The sequence below is a fragment of the Mobula birostris genome, chromosome 14 (assembly GCF_030028105.1).
Source record: "Mobula birostris isolate sMobBir1 chromosome 14, sMobBir1.hap1, whole genome shotgun sequence".
In the NCBI taxonomy this organism is placed as follows: domain Eukaryota; kingdom Metazoa; phylum Chordata; class Chondrichthyes; order Myliobatiformes; family Myliobatidae; genus Mobula; species Mobula birostris.
This window is the reverse complement of record NC_092383.1, coordinates 72,831,276-72,850,965: the sequence shown is the minus strand read 5'-3', so window position 1 is coordinate 72,850,965 and position 19,690 is coordinate 72,831,276. Positions and strand designations below refer to the sequence as shown.

At 40.1% G+C, this 19,690-nt stretch overlaps 1 protein-coding gene across 1 annotated transcript; it reads right to left on the bottom strand.

The window, feature by feature from the left end:
* Positions 1 to 668: 668 nt before the first annotated feature.
* On the bottom strand, positions 669 to 19,127 carry cfap276 (cilia and flagella associated protein 276). Its single transcript, XM_072278668.1, has 5 exons — positions 18,969 to 19,127; positions 7,226 to 7,342; positions 4,366 to 4,478; positions 3,125 to 3,327; positions 669 to 986 (listed from the first exon to the last, which is right to left on the bottom strand). Exons 1-5 carry the CDS (start codon positions 19,047 to 19,049, stop codon positions 916 to 918), a joined length of 585 nt encoding a protein of 194 aa, XP_072134769.1. The 5' UTR covers positions 19,050 to 19,127; the 3' UTR covers positions 669 to 915.
* Positions 19,128 to 19,690: the final 563 nt, after the last annotated feature.

The following is a 19,690-nucleotide window of genomic DNA, read 5'->3' as shown; positions in this document are numbered from 1 at the left end:
AACCAATATGCAGAAGAGAACGAACTATGCAAATACAAATATAAAAATACAGAAGTAAGTAATGAGAACATGAGTTAATGAGATAGAGTCCTTGAAAGTGGGATCGATTGTAGGAAAATTGCAATGATGGGGCAAGTGAAGTTGAGTGTAGTTATCCCTTTTTATTTAAGACCCTGATACTTGAGTTTTAGTAACTGTTCTTGATTCTGGTGGTGCGAGTCCTGAAGCTCTTGTACCTTCTACCTGACGGCAGCAGCGAGGAAAGGGCATGATCTGGGAGGTGGGGATCTCTGATGATGGATTCTGCTTTCCTTTGACAGAGTTTCATATAGATGTGTTCAATGGTTGGGAAGACTTAACTTGTGATGTACTGGGGGGAGTCCTGCCAAAGGGTCTCGGCCCAAAACTTCATCTGTACTCTTTTCCCTCGATGCTGCCCCACCTGCTGAGTTCCTCCAGCATTTTGTGCGTGTTGCTTGGATTTCCAGCATCTGCAGATGTTCTCTTGTTTGTGACTGGGCCGAATCCATTACTTTTTGCAGGATTTTTCATTCAAAGACATTGGTGTTTCCATAACATGCTGTGACACTACCAGTCAACATACTCTCCAATACACACCCATAGAAGTTTGTCAAAGTTTTAGATGTCATGCCAAATCTCCACAAGCTCCTGAGAAAGTAGAGGCACCGCCATGCTAGAGCAATGTCTAGGAATTCACCCAAGAAAGTCTAAAGGTAATAATTTCATTAGACAACATTATGTTTTTCCAGTGATTTAATTCTATTATTACATTATTAAGTTGCTACTTCACAGTATTGCTACAGCTAGTTCTTTATATTGCAATGAGTTGTTGATAATAAAGAACAAACGCTCAACAAAATCCTAGTACAGTATTGAGCAGAAATATCTTCTATTTCAGATTGCAAAGAAGCCACCATCTATTTTTCTGGAATATCCTCCACTGGTGGCAGCAGTGTGTTGACTTGCTGTGAAAGAAGTAAAAGAAATTATAAATTAAATCTAAAGCATACAATTCCTTCTTAAATACAGTTAAAAATGTATTTCTCCAACACCTGCAGATTTTCTTTCGTTTTTAAAAATATACTCTTTTCTTCGGGAGAATGTGATTGCTAAACCCTGGTATAACATCTGTGTGTCTCAATAAGAATTATTATTAAAATTATATTTGATATATCCAATCTAAACATGAACCTATTTTCACAGCATACCCATCTCAAAGTAGTTCCTAGAATGGAGGTCAGAGATAAGAATGTGAGGTGATTTTTTTTTTGCGTCTTGCAAGAACAAACATCCCAGACACAGTGTCCTCATTATCTTTACTGAATTTTCAGTAAGGAGCAGAGCTCAAATGTAAGAACATCCTGGAAACATTTGATTCGGTAATGTAACTTAAGAGCCTCAATATACACTGGATCTTGCAGTCCATCCCCATAGGACACTCAAAACTGTTGCACATATTGAGTGTTGTTAAGAAGGCATATGGAGTGCTGGCCTTCATCAACCATGGGATTAAGTTCAAGAGCTGTGAGGTAATGTTACATCTATATAAGACCTTATTTACACCCCATTTGGAGTAGTGTGTTCAGTTTTGGTTACCTCATTACAGGAAGGATGTGGATACTATAGAGAGTGTGCAGAGGAGATTTACAAGGATGTTGCTTGGATTGGAGTGTTATTTGGCTTTATAATCACTCATGTTAATTATAACAATGTATTCCCAATAACTTTTTACTACTACCATGTCATGTTTATATCTTTATGAAACTAATAAAAAAATTGGAAAAAAAAATTCTGCAGTTCCTTAGACTGGATGCCAGAGACTTCTGACGTGTATATATGCATTTCCCGATCATACTACATCAACCGTAATAGAGATTCTACTGTTTTTCTTTATCTGAGATGTACTTCAGTCCACAGATTGTTACCTTGGACCCACCAACAAAATTCTGCTTCCATTCAGTAGATAGCTGCCAGTTCTTGTACGTTCCAGGAAGGTGGCTGATCATAAATATGCAGATGATGCCCTGATATCAAAATTCCCAAGTATTGGTGTCTACATCAGGTTTGGCATCAGCCTCTGCTGTGTCCCAAATTAAAATTGCAGATGTCATTTCCACCCTCTCTTGTTACACACTGAGCTCAGTATTACTGAACCATCTTAACTGGTCCTAACAATCTATTACTGTTTTAGTGAAGTTATAGCAAAGCAGCAGAACATAGAACATAGAAATCTACAGCACATTACAGGCCCTTCAGTCCACATTGTTGTGCCGACCATGTAACCTACTCTAGAAGCTGCCTAGAATTTCCCTACCACATTGCCCTCTATTTTCCTATGCTCCATGTACCTACCTAAGAGTCTCTTAAAAGACCCTATTGTATCCGCCTCTACCACCTTCACTGGTAGAAGCAAAAAATCTATAAAAACTGCAGAATTCTTGTAGATATTGGATTGACAACAGAAAATCAAGATGAAATGAAAGAGTTCCGAAGGGAAGCAGGATGTTACTCTGCTACATCTCCTCAGTGATGTCAATCACTGTTCATGGGTAGATTCAGCTACAAACATTCCTTATATATACCATGATTATATTTTCATACTTTAAAATATTAAAGGCTACTAATTAAACAAAATTATTAGCATAAGTTGATGTGGGATGGATTTAAATGCCTAAAGCACCCAGTACCACTTGATAGCAGAATTAAATGTCAAGGTTTGTTCTTATAATTTCTCCAAATGGTAGAAGTGCTGCTTTCAGTCACCAATAAAAACCTTTCCATGAATGTTCTACTATAATGAAGCATTAAATGGAAATATGTACACTTAGAATTAAACAACAGTTTTATACTAAATGTCAGGACTAATCTGTGAAAGAATTTGTTTTTTTAAATAATTCCCAATCAAAATGAAATCATTGAGTGCCACAACTTTATATCAAGGCTTATTTCTATCTTAGCTTGAGGAGTTGGGTATATATGGGATGGCAGAGCCAAGAAAGATATGTGCCAGGAAACAACTATTGTGGAACATGCTGCAGTAATAAGTACATACAAAACAATTTTGATTTAATTTGGATCATGCAATACAAAACTGGTATCTCACTTATTGCTCCATCAATGCTATGAACAGATGATTTTGTTGGTGAAATCCAAAGTCTTGGGGGAGATCTTGCTTGCAAGTAAATACCACCGGTTCCTGTGTGTTCGGGCACACAACCACAAACATCTGTCTGCACTCTGTCCTTAACTATTTTCCGACGAAACACTTCTTCAGGTTCTTGTTCATTGGAACTCAACCAACAGCCGCTGTAAATAATTCAGAGATGGTAGTAAACAGCTAAAGAAGTAAGAGTGTGTGTGTGTGTTACTGCCTGTTACACCACTGGCATTTACAGCAGCAATGAAGGTCCTCTATCTCTGGTGGTGTTCAGGGCTTCCTTCATTATGTCACTAACTTTGTCTCGGTTTTCACTACTGTCCATCATGTAAGTCCTGGTAGACGTTCAGGAATAACATCACACTCAGATATAGAAGGATTCTTCATTGCTGTTTCAGTAACAATTTTGTTTTACCAGTCAGGGTTGTTAGCCCTAAGTTTAGCCCCTGAACCTAGTGGACCAGTGGACCACTTTTATTCTGTCCTTTACCCTTTGACCTGCTTGACATGGGTGGCCCTACCAAGAGCCAAAGCACAATGCCTTGACTGCCCTTCGGGTCTCTGAGGGACACAAGCCTCCTAAATCACAACAAGGTTGTGATCCCCTTGGAAGGAAAAAGTAAGTTTACAGAAATTATTAACCAGGACCTCCTGCTCCTTTATCTTATGGTCTTATGAATAACTGCTTTTGCTAAGTGACATCACTTTTGATGGTGCAGTAAGTCAACACACATTTATCATCTGCCAATATTCTTATTGTATTCCATTAAAAAATTTAATACAAAGTATTTCGTTACTTTTGCTATTAAATTGCTTTTTGCAAATTGTCTTGTATTTTTGCTTTTTACTAAGGTTGATTTTCTATCTATCCGTTGTTCTACAATATTACAGTAATATTACATCTCAGTTCTATTAATTTTTATATATGTTCTTAATGAACAGTAATTTTTAGACTGCAGTTTTTTGCACTGGGAGCTTTCATAAGTTCTTGCAAATGTTATTTTCCCAAATTAATTCTTAGAAATTAAGGCCATAAATTCATAAGTATCATGCTAACCTGATGATGAAAGTCTATGTGGCAGCCACTGTATTTTATTGCATTAATGCTGATTCATTCGTTTAATGTTCATGTTTACAGTATGTATCATAAATTTAACACACATGCACTATTCTCATAAAGCACTCACCTCTGAGGATCACAAGTTGATTTTTGAAGAAGCACCTCATTTTTATGCTTCAGAAACTCGTTTGAATGGTCATAAATAGCACTAAGATGAATATCCAGACTGTCTTTTGGTGCCTGTTAGAACATTGCAGAACTATCAAAACTACATGAATAAAGTAACTTCTCTCATGAACTATAAATTGGAAGAAGTGTTTCTTCTGCTGTACTTTAGCTAATTTGTCTTCTTCTGCACCTTTATGTTTTCCATGAACATCTTAAATCGAAGTATGACAGTGAAGATTTTTCAGATATAGCAGAGCTGATTATTTTCAACTCTGACCTGAGGGACTATTTGTCACACTAGGATTTCCTGGTGATGTTAAGTACTACCTGGAATTGGGATGCATAATGCCATTGACAATGGGTACCAGTATTGAACTAAAATGGACATGACACAGATACAATGTTATGTTACCTCTATTTATGCCATTACAGACAACCACAGAAAACACATGCCATTCTGCTTAGCTTAGATGGCAAACCTTTGGGGAGACTTGGATTGATTTAAATATTTATTTTTTCCTGCTGTTTTACTTTTGAGGGCGGATGGTGGAAAGAAAATGATCACTCTTCTGTGATTAAAAATTAGTTAACAAACAATAATATGGAGCAATGGCACTGCAGTGTTGTGGTTAGCACAACGGTTTACAGTACCAACGACCTGGGTTTAATTCCTACTGCTGCCTGTAAGGAGTTTGTACGTTCTTCCCGTGACTGTGCAGGTTTCCTCTGGATGCTCAGGTTTCCTCCCACAGTCCAAAGACGTTGCAGTTGATAGGTTAGTTGGTCATTGTAAATTTCCTGTGATTAGGCTTGGGTTAAATCAGGAGGTTGCCGAGAAGCACAGCTCAAAGTTCCAGAAGGGCCAATTGCGAGCTGTATCTCAATAAATAATCAACAGTGTATGGTTCACAAGGCCGGCTGGTGGCGTAGTGGCATCAGCGCCAGACTTCGGAGCGAAGGCTCCCAAGTTCGAATCCAGCCGTGCTGGGTCAAGCGTCAAACTAGCAACTCGGCCTTGTAAAAATAAGAAAGCCTGCTAAAAAAAAACGCCGTCATGACGGCGTCCTGATGACTCCACTCGGAGTCAAGGGCTTTCTTCTTCTTCTTCATATGGTTCACAAGGCATGTCCAGCTCATTATATGGTTCACTGTATCCCACCCCAGGTATCTCCTCCACAGTTTTGGGGGTCACACAGCTGCTGCATACTTTTCCGGTCCACTATTTTACAACTGATGCATATAATTCCTAGGTATTCTCATTTATTCAGTTACCTATCCCTGCATAAATTGGTCTTGTGCTGAGCATTAGCCAATTGAAGAGGGTGTTAAGTTTCTCCAAGTAGATTTAATTTAAAATGGCATGTGCATTTAAAGAGCAATTGACTGGATGGAATGGAGTGGATAACAACATTGCTTGTCTTTGATGGGAATGGAAGTGACAGAATGAATAGAGGTGCATAGAATTGATTTTGTAGGCAAGTGACAGAAATCTATGACATCTGATAGCTGGAACAGTAGATTAGAAATTGCCTAGGGGTGGCTGTGTTGGCTGGAAAATTTATTCTATTTTGAACTTCATGGGGTAGTGTTGCAGTATTGTTCAACACAAATGAGTGCAAATGGATAAGAGTTTGACGCCTTCCTAAGATGACCAGAGAGGATTTTATGTCCATTCCACATTTAACGCATTTCTATATCTCAGTATGTTGCATATATTTAAAAGCTCATCATACCCATACCATATAAGGATATCACACCTTAAATTGCTAGCCATAGTCAGAACTGAGCGTCTGGTGGATTGTTGGCTTGGCCATGCTTCTCCTCTTGCGAAAGGCAGCACACAGCATCTTGCTTTATCCTGGCCCTTCCAACAAACAAAACCTATTCCACTGCCAAAAAATGGATTATCAGCAAAGGGGCTGATTTTCTATTTGGGGGTATGAAAGCTCATTCAGTCAGGGTTGTGACTAAAAGTACATATGATTATTACATGTATGGCAAAGCTATGTTTTCTCAGAAAAATTAGAAAATACTGTACTTAGATAGAAATAAAATGGAAAATATGTTTCCCTAGTTCAAAATTTGTGGCCAAATAAATGTGCCATCCTCAGTCCGCAGACCTTCTAACTTTTAGGGCAAAAACATATGTCCCTTCCCCCCCACCCCCCCCCCCCACCCTTGGCTCCCATGTAGATCTTTGCATCACTCTACATATCGCATTTTAGGTAACTAATTCAAATTCCTGAAAAGAACTTGATCTCAATATGGTGAGATATAATGAGTGACAAATCAACAGACTGTTTTATATCCTTCCAGGTTTCTGATTTCATTGAAGTCAAGATCAAAATTAAAAATATGCAAACCTATCTGCCAGTTTTCTATTATTTGCTTCACCCTCTCTCACAAAGTCAAAATCAACAGCCATGTGGGCTCATCACATCTATCGAGAAGATTCAAAGTTGCCAGTAGTTGACTTAAATGGTGTATTTGATTCACTCCAGATAAAAGTTTTGTATCTGTTTTAAACCTATGCTTGCAAATGAGAGTCAGTATTTAAAATATTGCAGCTAATTTTGATTACAAAAATGTAATCATTCAAAAGACATGAGAACTTCAGTAAATCTCAGATAATCACAAGATGCTAAGCTTTGATGACTCAATGGTGTTCCTTATTTGTATACAGCAGATGAGATTCTTGAAATTCACTTTGCCAATAACAGCAACTCGTTGATGCATTTGGCAGGTAAGTATCATCACATGGTCTAATGGCTGTTATATTGTATTAGTTTAAAGATTCATGTGTTGTATGCTTCTTCTACCTTAGGATTAGAGAGGTAAATTCCTTTGCTGGCACTTGCCACAGTTGCTGTCGCATGTAGGCGGTTCCATGGGTCCTCCTGTTGTGCTAAATGGGTTGGCTTTTGATACTGAAAGCTCTGAAAGAATGCAGAACATTAATAAGATTGCAGTGTTATCCTTTAGCATACTTGCTGATAAATATCTAGTACTGGTATTTTTAAAACTATTATCCTTCAGAACTAGAATCCAGATTTGAATCTGGTTTCGTCAAATTGGAGTAACACACAAGAGGAACTCAGCAGGTCAGGCAGTACTTTGATGAATGATTTTGGTCTGAAATGTTGACCGTTTGTTCCTCTCCATAGATGCTGTCTGATTTGCTGAGTTCCTCCAGCATATTGTGTGTGTTACCATGGATTTCCTGTATCTGCAGAATCTTTTGTGTCTAATTAGATCAAGTAACATCAGTCTACAAACTATAAAATTACTTTTGGCATTCTGTCCATAACCAATCATCTTTTCATGAATTAAAATAAAGGTTAAAACTGATAATGGCTTGAAATGTGCACTGTGGACCTCAAAGACTGTTGTCCACAAAAATCCCACAGTCTCTGTGTTGTGAACTTTCTCACCATTCAATATCATTTATTGACAGGTATTAATTCACAGGGATCCCAAGCAATTATTAGTTCTAGAGCTGGCTGGCTATGCAGCCAAACACAATAACAGAGTTTCACAAGTGACAAACCAGTAACGAAAATGTCGAACTTTAGCAGATATTTGAAACACTTAAATAGCATAAAATAAAATAAATATAACATTAGTGATGATCTTATCACACTAAGTATTTTAAACAACAGCTTGTTTTTATTTTAATCACTATTAAAATATGTATCTTGGGGACTATGATAGACATACATGAAATTAGATTGTTAGGACCAAAGAGCTTGTTTAGTGTGAATTATGCCTTAACACAACTCTTGAAACCCATGTTAGAATATTTTCAGAAATTTGAGTGCGTAGTAGATCCCACATAGGACTTAGACAGGAGTGGATCAAAATAATCCCCAATCCAGAGGAGCCAAAGAAGTCATAAGCTTTCGCCAAAAGAAAATTATTTCCCTTGAATCTGATGGATAAGTTTGCAAAACAGCATTGCCTTTGGAGGGGGATTCACTGACAATGGCTGTAGAATTTCTGTGCTAAATCATGCACAAGTAGAAATCCCAAAGTTGCTATTATTTTAATAGTGTAAAGATGGTGGATGGCAATAGTTTTGCTGTCATTTCAAATGCAAGTACTCTTTGAGTTCTAACCTGTCGAACTGTACACTGACACTTGATAAGTTGCATAGTTTCCAAACTGTATCCTTCTTTGTACCTTTCATCTCTAGTATTTTATATTTTTATTTCAGATTTCCAGCATCTGTAGTTTATTTAGTGTACCCTTCATTCACTACCTGCAGCAAAGTATCCTTCCTCAATGAACGAGCTGGATGTTTATTGTGCATAGGCATTAAAATCTTTCGTAAATTTCTTAGCAATTAAAACTTAGATCTTCAGTCAGTGGAAACAACAGTATACGTGCTATCATATTGTTACAGCAGTTTTTTAAAAAAAGCAGTTTAAATTATATTTAATATATCTGCAGAATTCCTGTTGTTTGTGTTTTTAAATTATATTTAAAGTGTTTTCTAAAGAATAAAATAATACTCGGGACACTTTGGGTGTGGTTAAGTATTTCACTCCATTCCATCTATTTATTGTCAAACTCAGGATGTTTAAGATCATGCTCTATCGAAACAATGCCAAAAGAATTAGGTGGGCAGCTACCTTCAAATTTATATTACAACTTTAAGGTAATGTATCCCAAGAATTACGAGTTAATATCAAACGAAAACTAGCACTAAGGTTAAAACGCAAGGTAAAGAGGAAAAAAAACCTCACAATTTAAAGACATGCCTAGAGTTTTAAACAGTAATAGAACGATTGTGGAAATTGAAATGAATTAATAAAGCTTTTGCTGCCATTATCATTACAGTTCATTACTCCTCAATATTTATGTAAACCTAAGAATTGTGTGCAAATGAAACACAATGATGCACACCAAAATATGGGTGAACACGGAAGTAAGGAAGGACTGGCAAATTTTAATTTATTTATTAAATTTCCTGCCATTATCCAACATTCCCAACTGCTCTCAAGAAAGTGGCGTGTGATTTTGATTTGCTGCCACCCTTCTGGTGAAGGTGCTCACAGATGGCCCATTTGAGTTCCAGGATGTAGAGCCAGGTGATGATGAAGGACCAGACAGTGTGAGTCTTCAGGGAATCCTGCAAACAGTGATGTTACATGCGCCTGGTGTTCTTGTCTCTCTGGATCGTAGCGGGTGTAGGTTTCAGGGGTGCTGTTAGATTAGCCTGGACAAACAGCTGCAGTCCGCTTTGTACTGCAGTCATGGTGCACAAGCAGCAGAGGAAATTGATTTCATAGTGGTGTATGGGGAGCCAGTCATATATGCTGCTTTCATACTTTTTCATTGTAGCTGTTTTCATCCAGGCAAGTGGAACAGGTGCCAAGACTGTAGCTGGGAATAGAACTAAGTTTATGGGCACAGCATGGCTGAGAATAGAGCAGATGTGTGGCTGGAATGGAAAGAGGAATGGAGTCAACCTTGCAGAAAAAGAACCATGAAAAATCTGGTGTGTGGAGCGGAGCCAAATGCCTATATGTGATTGCGATCAAAAGTTAGGGACCAGAGAATGGCTGGGAGATGGGGGCTTGTGTGTCAAGAGAAGGAAGTACTTGAATAATAATCTCCTGGATGACAGCTTATAGAATCCCTCCTGTAAATTCACTGGTCCACTTTTACCCATGAATCCTATTGTTGTCTCAAAATACTTCACCAGATTTCCCTTTCCAAAACCGATTTTAATTCTTTGCAATTATTTGGATTTTCTATGTGCTCAGTAGAGTTCTAAGATCTGTGAAAGTAGATTGGAGCACTTTCCTCACATAAGTAGGTATCAGGCTAACTTGTGTACAGTTCCCTTGTCTTCTCTCCACTTAATTGACTGTTATTCAATCCATGAGGTTCATACTATGATGGTTAAAATCAATGAAACATCCATCTCCAGAGAGGCCTTCATGAATATATAAGATGTAAAGTCAAGCAACGGTTTCCGGATTTCTTCCCAGTGTGTTTTACCATATGAACCCTAATTTCTTCAAAATTAGATTAGATTATTAGATTATGAGGACACGCAGTCCTCTTTTATTGTCATTTAGTAATGCATGCATTAAGAACTGATACAATGTTCCTCCGGTGTGGTATCACAGAAACACAAGACAGACCAAGACTGAAAAACTGACAAAAACCACATCATTATAACCTATAGTTATAACAGTGCAAGCAATACCGTAACTTGATGAAGAACAGGCCATGGGCACGGTAAAAAAAGTTCAAAGTCTCTCGAAAGTCCCATCAGCTCACGCAGACAGGAGAAGGAAGAAAACTCTCCCTGCCATGCTTCCAGCGCCACAAACTTGCCGATGCAGCATCCTGAAAGCACCCCACCACAGTCCAACTCTGAGTCGTCCGAAAACTTCGAGCCTCCAACCAGCCCTCCGACACCGAGCACTGAGCACCATCTCTGCTGAGCGCTTTGACCCCAGCCCCGGCCGCCAGCAACAGGCAAAGCCGAGGATTTGGGGACTACCCTCCGGAGATTCTCGATCGCACAGTAGCAGCGGCAGCGAAGCGGGCATTTCAGAAATTTCTCCAGCTATTCCTCCGTGCTTCTCATGTCTGTCTCCATCAAATCAGAATTGTGCACGGCCCCCTATTCAATAAATACGATATAATTTTCACTGGAGAGGCCGTGCGTGCTGTGTCGCGCCGCCATCTTATCCTCCTGCCTCACTCTGATTAGATATTTGATTCCCCATTCTTTCCAAATGTATTTTGGTATCTTCTAAGATGATGGATTCAAAATAGTTATTAATTTTCTGAAGATTTTCTTCTCCCCTTTGTAATTTCCCTATCTATGCTTGTAATAAACCAACATTTTGTTATTACTAATCTTTAATTTCATTGTTCAGAGAATAAGAGAATCAAAGGAAGAGAGAGGAAATAAGACAGAGAGAAAGGAACTGACAGGGAAGGAAGAGAGAGTAAAAAAATGCAAAACTAAGACAGAGAAAGTGCTTCAAAATAAAGAGAAAGAGAGCTAATAAAGGACATCATGAAACTAGGAGAGAAATTTTCAGACAGTGGGATGAGGGGCATTCTGGAGAGATAGAGACAAACAAATTAAGGAGGGCTAGAGTTACTTGGGAATGAGGAAGAGAGCAACAGAAAGGTAGAAATAGGAAGAGCTTTAGAGCAAGGTATGAGAAATGCATTTAGTATGGCTGGGGAAGATGCAGACCCAGAGAGGAGTGGAACAAAAAGGTAAGCAGAAAAGCAGAGAAAGAGAGGGGACATGAGATGATGAGGGAAGAGAAAGGAAATGAGTGCAACAAACGTGGAAACACAGAGAGAAGGATAGAGAGTGAGAAAGAGTGTATGCTTTAAGGGGTGTGTGTGTAAAATCAGAGAACGTCACAAAGTTTGCAATTGAGAAGTAGACGATAAAGAGAGAGAGAGAGCAGAAGCTAATAAAAAAAATGCAACAGTTTTCACTACTTGATACGGTTCCAGTTTTGAAGGCTTTTTGCAAAGTGGCTTTGCTTGAAAAATAATGAAGATCATCACTCTATACTGTGGAGTCATAATTAATGGAAGGAAATTTAAGTTGGTTAATTATCTCAGCCGTATGACCACACTGCTGGAGTTCATCAGAGAGTCCTAGACCCAAGCATTTAAACTGTTTCATCACTGGTGCACACCGATGTGAAATTTTATATTGAGTTCACTGATTCTCAGTTACTGAGGTAGAACAAGTCTGAAGTACACAGTGGCAGGTGGTAGTTGAAACCAGGAGAAGGGGAGGGGTGAAGTAAATAGCTGGGAAATTGACTTGTGAAAGAGATAAAGAGCTGGAGAAGGGGGAAATCTGATAGGAGAGGAGAGAAGACCATGGAAGAAAGGGAAGGAGGAGGAGCACCAGAGGGAGGTGATGGGCAGGTGAGAGGGAGCAGGAATGGGGAACGGTGAAGGAGGGGAATTATCACAAGTTTGAGAAATCAATGTTCGCGCTATCAGGTTGGAGGCTCCCCAGACAGAATAAAAGGTGTTGCTCCTCCCACCAGAGTGTGGCCTCATCATGGCAGTTGAGGAGGTCATGGACTGACATGTCAGAATGGGAATGGGAAGTAGAATTGAAATGGGTGGCCACCAGGAAATTCCACTCTTTCTGTTATGTATAGTTTTTCATAAAATCCTATTGTATTTCTGTTTTCCGGGAAATGCCTGCAAGAAAATGAATCTCAAGGTAGTATATGGCAATATATACATACTTTGATAATAAACATACCTTGAACTGTGAGATGTTTAACTAGACCATTCACATAAGCAACTAGCAACACCAACCAAATGGCATTAACTCTTGAGGGGAATAGTTGGTGAAAGAGATAAAAAGCTGGACAAGGGGGAATCTGATAGGAGAGGAGACCATGGAAGAAAGGGAAGGAGGATGAGGAACAGTTACTGTTTCAGAACAAGACCCTTCAGAAAGCCCAAAATATTGACTATTTATTGCCCACCATAGATGCTGCCTGACCTGCTGAGTTCTTCCAGCATTTTCTGTGTGTTCCTCAAGATTTCTAGCATCATAAATAACTAGATCATTCACATAAATACTGTGTGTACCACCTGCAAAATGCAGCGTAACAATCAACCAGTACTTTGCTGACAGCACAACTCAAATTGGTGACTTCTCCACTTAGAAGGATCAAGCACACAGGGATGTAACTAAGGGGTGTCCTTGTAATGAAACATCTCCTAGGAATATATCACCAGTGCTTCATCATTACAAGATCTAAATACTAGTATTGTGGTGGGGGGGGGGCAATATTCCCTCCTGCAAAGGTTCAAGAAAGAGGGTCACCACCACCTTCTCAAGGACAACCAGGAATGGGCAATAAATGCTAGAGACACACAAATCCTGCATGATAAATAGCTGAAAAAGGGAGATTAAGGAAGTATTCCAGAGTGATATTCAATTTTTACTTAGACTAGAGCTTCATGAGGTGTTAATTGCTGAAAAGAAAACTACCTGTCACAGAAGAGGGAACAAAAAGAAAGCTAAGGGATGAATGAAATATACAGTTTGAGGTCAAGGAAGAAACCACAAGAATAAAAAAAACCTATTGGGAGTTGGTTCTGGATCCCAAGAGAGGGAATTTGTAGAATGCCTACAAGATGCCTTGTTAGAGCAGCTTGTGGTTGAGCCCACCAATAGAATGGCATTTCTGGATGCCTGTTGTGTAAGGAATGAGATTTGATTAGGAAGCTTAGGTGACCTAAGTAAAGTGATATAGAGAGGATGTTTCCTATGCATGAGAGAGTCTGCAGATACTGGAAATCCATAGCAACACACACAAAATGCTGGAGGAACTCAGCAGGTCAGGCAGCATCTATGGAAATGAATAAACAGTCAACGTTTCTGGCCGAGACCCTTCTTCAGGACTGGAAAGGAAGGGAGATTATGTCAGGATAAAAAAAAGTGTGGTAAGGGGAAAGAGGATAGCTAGAAGATGAAGCCAAGTGGGTAGGAAAGATAAAGGGATGGAGAGGAAGGAATCTGATAGCAGAGGGGTGTGGACCACAGGAGAAAGGGAATGAGGAGCGACTCAGGGAGAGGTGATAGGAAAGTGAGAAGAGGTTAAGGGGCCAAAGTGGGGAATAGAAGAGGTGAGGGGAGAGAAATGTTTTACCAGAAAGAGAAATCAATATTCATGCCATCAGGTTGGAGGCTACCCAGAGGGAATATAAGGTGTTTCTCCTCCAATCCCAGAGTGGCCTCATCGTGGAAAAGTGGAGGCCATGGACCGACATGTCGGAATGGAAATGGGAATCGGAAATAAAATGTTTGGTCACCGGGAAGTATCCCCTTTGGCAGTTGGAGCAGAGGTGCTCGACAAAGCGGTCCCCCAACTTACGACAGGTCCTCTTCTTTTCTTCTTCTATTTCCCACTGTGGCTTCTTACCATTTTTCCCTGCCTACCACCCCCCCCCCCACCCCATCCCTTCCTTTGAGTCTGCTCTGTCATGGCTGATCTACTCAATGCACCATTTTCCTTTCATTGACTCCTTTAATATCTAGAAAAGTCATTTTTGAGGAAGCACAATAACTGAGCCTCCCAGTTAAAGGGTGTCAAAGTTTAACCACTCTCTGCAGGGCCAGACTTTAGGCAGGACTAGGCTGGGCTGCAGTCCAGGGGCCAGAGCTGCAGAGGAGCCCAAAATAGGTAGCTATCATCATGGCGGCCAAAAAAAATGCGAGAGTTGAGCACAGAAAAGAAAAAAGAAACAAGAAAAAGAGGACCGTGAGAAAGAAGCATTAAAAAAGACATTGAAATTGACAATAGGAATTCTGCAGATGCTGGAAATTCAAGCAACACACATCAAAGTTGCTGGTGAACGCAGCAGGCCAGGCAGCATCTGTAGGAAGAGGTGCAGTCGACGTTTCAGGCCGAGACCCTTCGTCAGGACTGAAATTGAAATTGAAATTGACAGAATTTTTTAAACCTGTTCTCGATGATGCAGCAGTACCATCGCTCTTGTCACAGTCTGAGACCGGTGGACAAATGGAGACTTGTTCAACAGCTAGTGCTAGCACCAGCATTAGCACAGGACCACCGTCCTTGCCACAGTCAGCAGCTAACGTTGAAGAGGCAGAGTGCATGATTTTGGGATTCCCAACAGAGGCCTCCGGACAACCAAGCTGGGTTGCCATTAGTGTTAACGTTACCGCTACTGAGGATCCTCACAGCACTGATCCTGTTCGCTGGAGAAAAGAAACGTCAGTCCGAGCATACTGAGCTAAGAAAGGGCCAGAGTCCTGCCAGAATAAGGATGTGAAGATCAAAGCTTCGGAAAGAGTACACAAAGAGCAGAGACGCCTTTTTCTCCAAATTTCACTTCAAACGCAAGCTGGTAAATGGTGAGTACATATCAAGGCAGTGGCTCTTATATTCCCCTCCCACCGGCTGTGTGTTTTGTTTTGCATGCCGCATCTTCAGTGATGGTAACTGTCAGTCCATCTTCGAAACTGGCTTTAGCGACTGGAAGCATGCTGCTGAATGCATAAGAGAGCATGAAAATTGCGAACACCACAGGAAAACGATACTGACCTACGTTACACTAGCGTCTGACAGCGGTAGATACAGAACTGCAAAAACAGTTCACGTCAGAGTGTGTCTACTGGACCGACGTATTGAGAAGAGTAGTGGCGGTTGTGAAGTTTTTGGCCAAGAGGGGACTGGCTATCCGAGGCTCAAGTGACATATTTGGCAGGCCTGATAACGACAACTACATGCGCATTCTAGAGGTATTAAGTGAGTTTGACCCATTTTTGAAGGCGCACATACAGAAATTTGGAAATGCAGGATCAAGCACCCCTTCATATCTTTTACCTAAAACATGTGAGGAATTTACTAAGCTCATGAGTGATCGGGTTTCTGTCAGAGATCATCAGTGAAGTCAAAATGGCTAAATACTTTTCTATTAGCATCGATTCAAGCACAGATGTTGCACACATAGATCAGCTCACATTCATTTTACGTTATGTGTCAACTGATGGAAACATTCAGGAGCAATTCTTACAATTTCTACCCATTGAGAGCCACACAGGGGAGGCTTTATGTGAGTCTGTGTTCAAAGTTTTAGGGGAGATGAATATTGACATAAGCAACTGCAGGGGGCAGTGCTGTGACAATGCTGCAAATATATCCAGTGCATACAAAGGCTTACAATCCCACATCAGGGAAATCAATCCACTTGCTGAGTGGGTTCCGTGTGCAGCACACACATTGAATCTCCTTGGAATCAACAGTGTCAACTGTTGTGTTGAAACAGCTGATTTTTTCATCTTCGTGCAGAATGTGTTCAACTTCTGCTCCAAGTCAACTTCTCGGTGGAAGGTGGTGACTGCAGGACTTCAGCCTAATGCGAACAAGCTCATTGAAACTTTGAAGTCTCTCTCTAATACTAGATGGGCTGCACATGCAGAAGCCACACAGGCATTGTGCAGAAATTATGCCAATATTCAAGATTCGTTAAAGAGCATTGCAGATGACATTAATCAGAATGTGGCAACTAGGAATGAAGCAAGGTCACTATACAAAAAAACGGACAAGCTTGAGGTGGCTTTTCTGAGCAAACTGGGGCATTGCATTCTTCAGCGCTTTGAAAATGCAAGTGTTGCATTGCAAGCTGTAAATCTAGACCTGTGTAATGCTGTGGATTTGGTGAGATCACTACGGGGATACATAGCAAGCTTGCGTGATCAATTTGATACTTTTGAGACCCAAGCTAAAACTATGTCTCCAACAGTCTCACAAGTGTACAAAGAAGGCACCCAACGACAAAGAAAACATAAAGCCTTCCTGGGTGAATCCACAACACCTGATGTTGGCTTGTCAGCCAGAGAAAAATTCTCAGCTACTGTTTTTTTGGTCGTGATGGATAGATTACTTGCAGAAATTGATTGCAGATTTGCATCATATAATGACCTTAACAACACATTGAGCATCCTAAACAATACCCCTTCTCTCTCTGTACAAGATCTGCGCAAGGAAGCATCTGATCTCCAAGGCAGATATTCAGCTGACCTGGAGTTAGACTCTGTGGAGGAGATTGTCCATTTCAGGGAATTTGTAAGCGGCAAAGATACTTAATCCATAACAGAGCTTTCATGCTTCCTCAGAGAAAAAAACTTGCAGCTCTTCTTCCCAAATGTAAGCATTGCTTTGAGGCTTTACCTGACTTGCCCTGTCACAAATGCAAATGGTGAGCGATCTTTCTCCAAGCTCAGGCTAGTGAAGAATAGGCTCAGATCCACAGTGGGACAGGACAGGCTGAATCATCTTACTCTGACGTCACTTGAAAGTGACCTTCTCGGAAACTGGATTTTGGTGACCTGATCAAAGACTTTGCTGCAAAGAAATCCAGAAGAACTAGGCTTTAATTTTGAAAAACAAGCAGCTGACTTTGTAAATATCTAGGCTTGTGTGTCAGTGCTGTTCCTGTTTTTGCGGCAATGCTAATAGTTGACTGTTTACAAACCTAGTAAGTAATAAGTGATCTTTACTCTGCAAGCCACACAGCACAGCAATAGGTTAGTATGTGCTAGATCACATTTTTCAAAAAGATTGTTGGAGTACTGTCAAATTTCCTAGTTTGCTATAGTGCCATCTCTCTTGGCCTTTTTGTCTCCCGTTTCCATTTTACTTTCTCAGAACACACGGTAGAGAAAAATACCTAGATAAAAATGCTTTGGCATTGTTTGAGAAATAAGGCCTATGGTATGTGCAGCAATAGGTAAATAAAGATTTAAGACTGGGTACGTCATACTTCGTCTCCCTCATAACTTTACTAAGCCAACTAAGCCTAGGTCAATTTTTGAGTGCTTTAGATGCTCTCCTTCAAACTAAGAATCTGCATTACTTTCTGTCCTCCCTCTTAAGGCCTGTAAGTTTATAGCCTACGTATTGTACTAAACCAATGTCTTGGTCCACAGCTTTGATATTTAGACCAGTACGACCTTTGCTCTCGATCTTGCCTTTTTTTTGCTTTGTACAGCAGCATTTAACAGTGTCGGCAGGGGCCCCATCCCCACTAAATCCAGCCCAGGGGCCCATAAGTGCCTCCAGCCCCGGCCCTACTAAATCCGGCCCTGGCTCTCTGGGTGAAGAAATTTTCTCACCTCAGTCCAAAAATGCGCACCTCTTACAAAGGTTCTGTGTTCCGGGTTTCTGGACGTCTCAGCCACACGAAACTTTTAAGAATTGTACAGACCTTAATTTCCTTCTCGTTCTTCTGAAATCTGGAAAGAGCAACTTGGTTTACCCAAACCCATAAAGTCCGGAACCAGACATAGTGAATATTCATTGCCTTTCCCTAAGACAAGATTTGTTTTTGTCAAACTGCACATAATCTTTCAGACACGGCCGCAACTAAATACATTCTATAATTTACATTGTAACATTTGCAAACTTCGATTGTAAAGTATTTGCCCCTGTAAAGTATTTGCCCCTGGAGACATGAGTGCGTGCAATGCAACCCTATTGCACTACTTGTTTTGTTTTCAAGGATTTTATGCAGCTCAGGAACTAAACAATTTTAAAAACATCGTTTGCAAACAGATCCAAATATCGGACGCAGTGGAACGATTTTGGATGCATTTCCTTAGAAATATGAATTCTGGGCTTTAGTATAAAAGTCGGAACTCTTCAAGGATCCTGGAAACAAATAGATGCAACGTTTCTGTTCAAAAACCAAAAACAAAACCTGCAAATGTCCCAGACTATCTATTCTGGACTCTTTTTAGTAGTTTAAAGCGTTAAAATAAATACTTTATGTTTGACATTTTTATTTACTGTCTTGGTTTAACGTTTCTATTGATCCTCGCATTCTTACCTCACTCGCAGAGTCACTGAGCAAAGATGGTGTAAAAATGGATACTTCTAAAATGACTAAAGGCTAATTCATTTTAATATAGTTCGCAGTTCTGTTAAAAACAAGCGCATTACTTTTAAATAAAATGCTCAGTAATTTTACCAAGTGCAGGACATCCACGTTTCAGAGTTATTGGAATACCTGATTTTCCTTTTGCCGGCCTCTAAAATCATCGTCGTTTTCATATTTTGGGAAAGGGAATGGTTGCCTTGTATCTGGCATTTCCTGGCGCGGTCGCCGCCGCTGCGGAGTTCCGAAATGAAATCTCCCCGGTGTACTGCAGTTGCTCGGACATTTGTTTACAGCGTTACAATCCGTTGCTGGGTTACGACGTTTTGGAAACTATAGATTTCCACGGTACTACTCTCTCTACCACCTTCCAATGATCACGGCTAGGATTATCTGTCCTATTGAATGTCCCAAAGGAAACTATAAGAGTAGAAAATAATTACTGTAAAACCAAATTAACCAATTTATTTCGAGTGACCTCATGCAGTACTGAGAGAATGCTGCAGTTACTTTCTTTCAAATTTACCGTCCTTTCAGGCGAATTTCCAATGATAAAGTCATTCCGTGTCCGTGACACTACATGAACCATGTAATAGTGGCTGTGGATTTACAATCCGCTTCAATGGAACCGAATTTTCGTAGCAATATAGAAAGTGTTGCTCTTTCTGAGTCCGTGATTGGACGAATACAGGTTTGGAATGAATTTTTAGGAATAAAGAGTCACATGCAATTTGAATGGGATCAAGTTTCTTTCCCAGTGTATTGGGTGCAATGGATCCCTTGAGGAATTTAGCTGAATCTGTTTATATTGTGATTTATCTCATCGCTTTTTATAGAATCTTGTGTGTAAACTG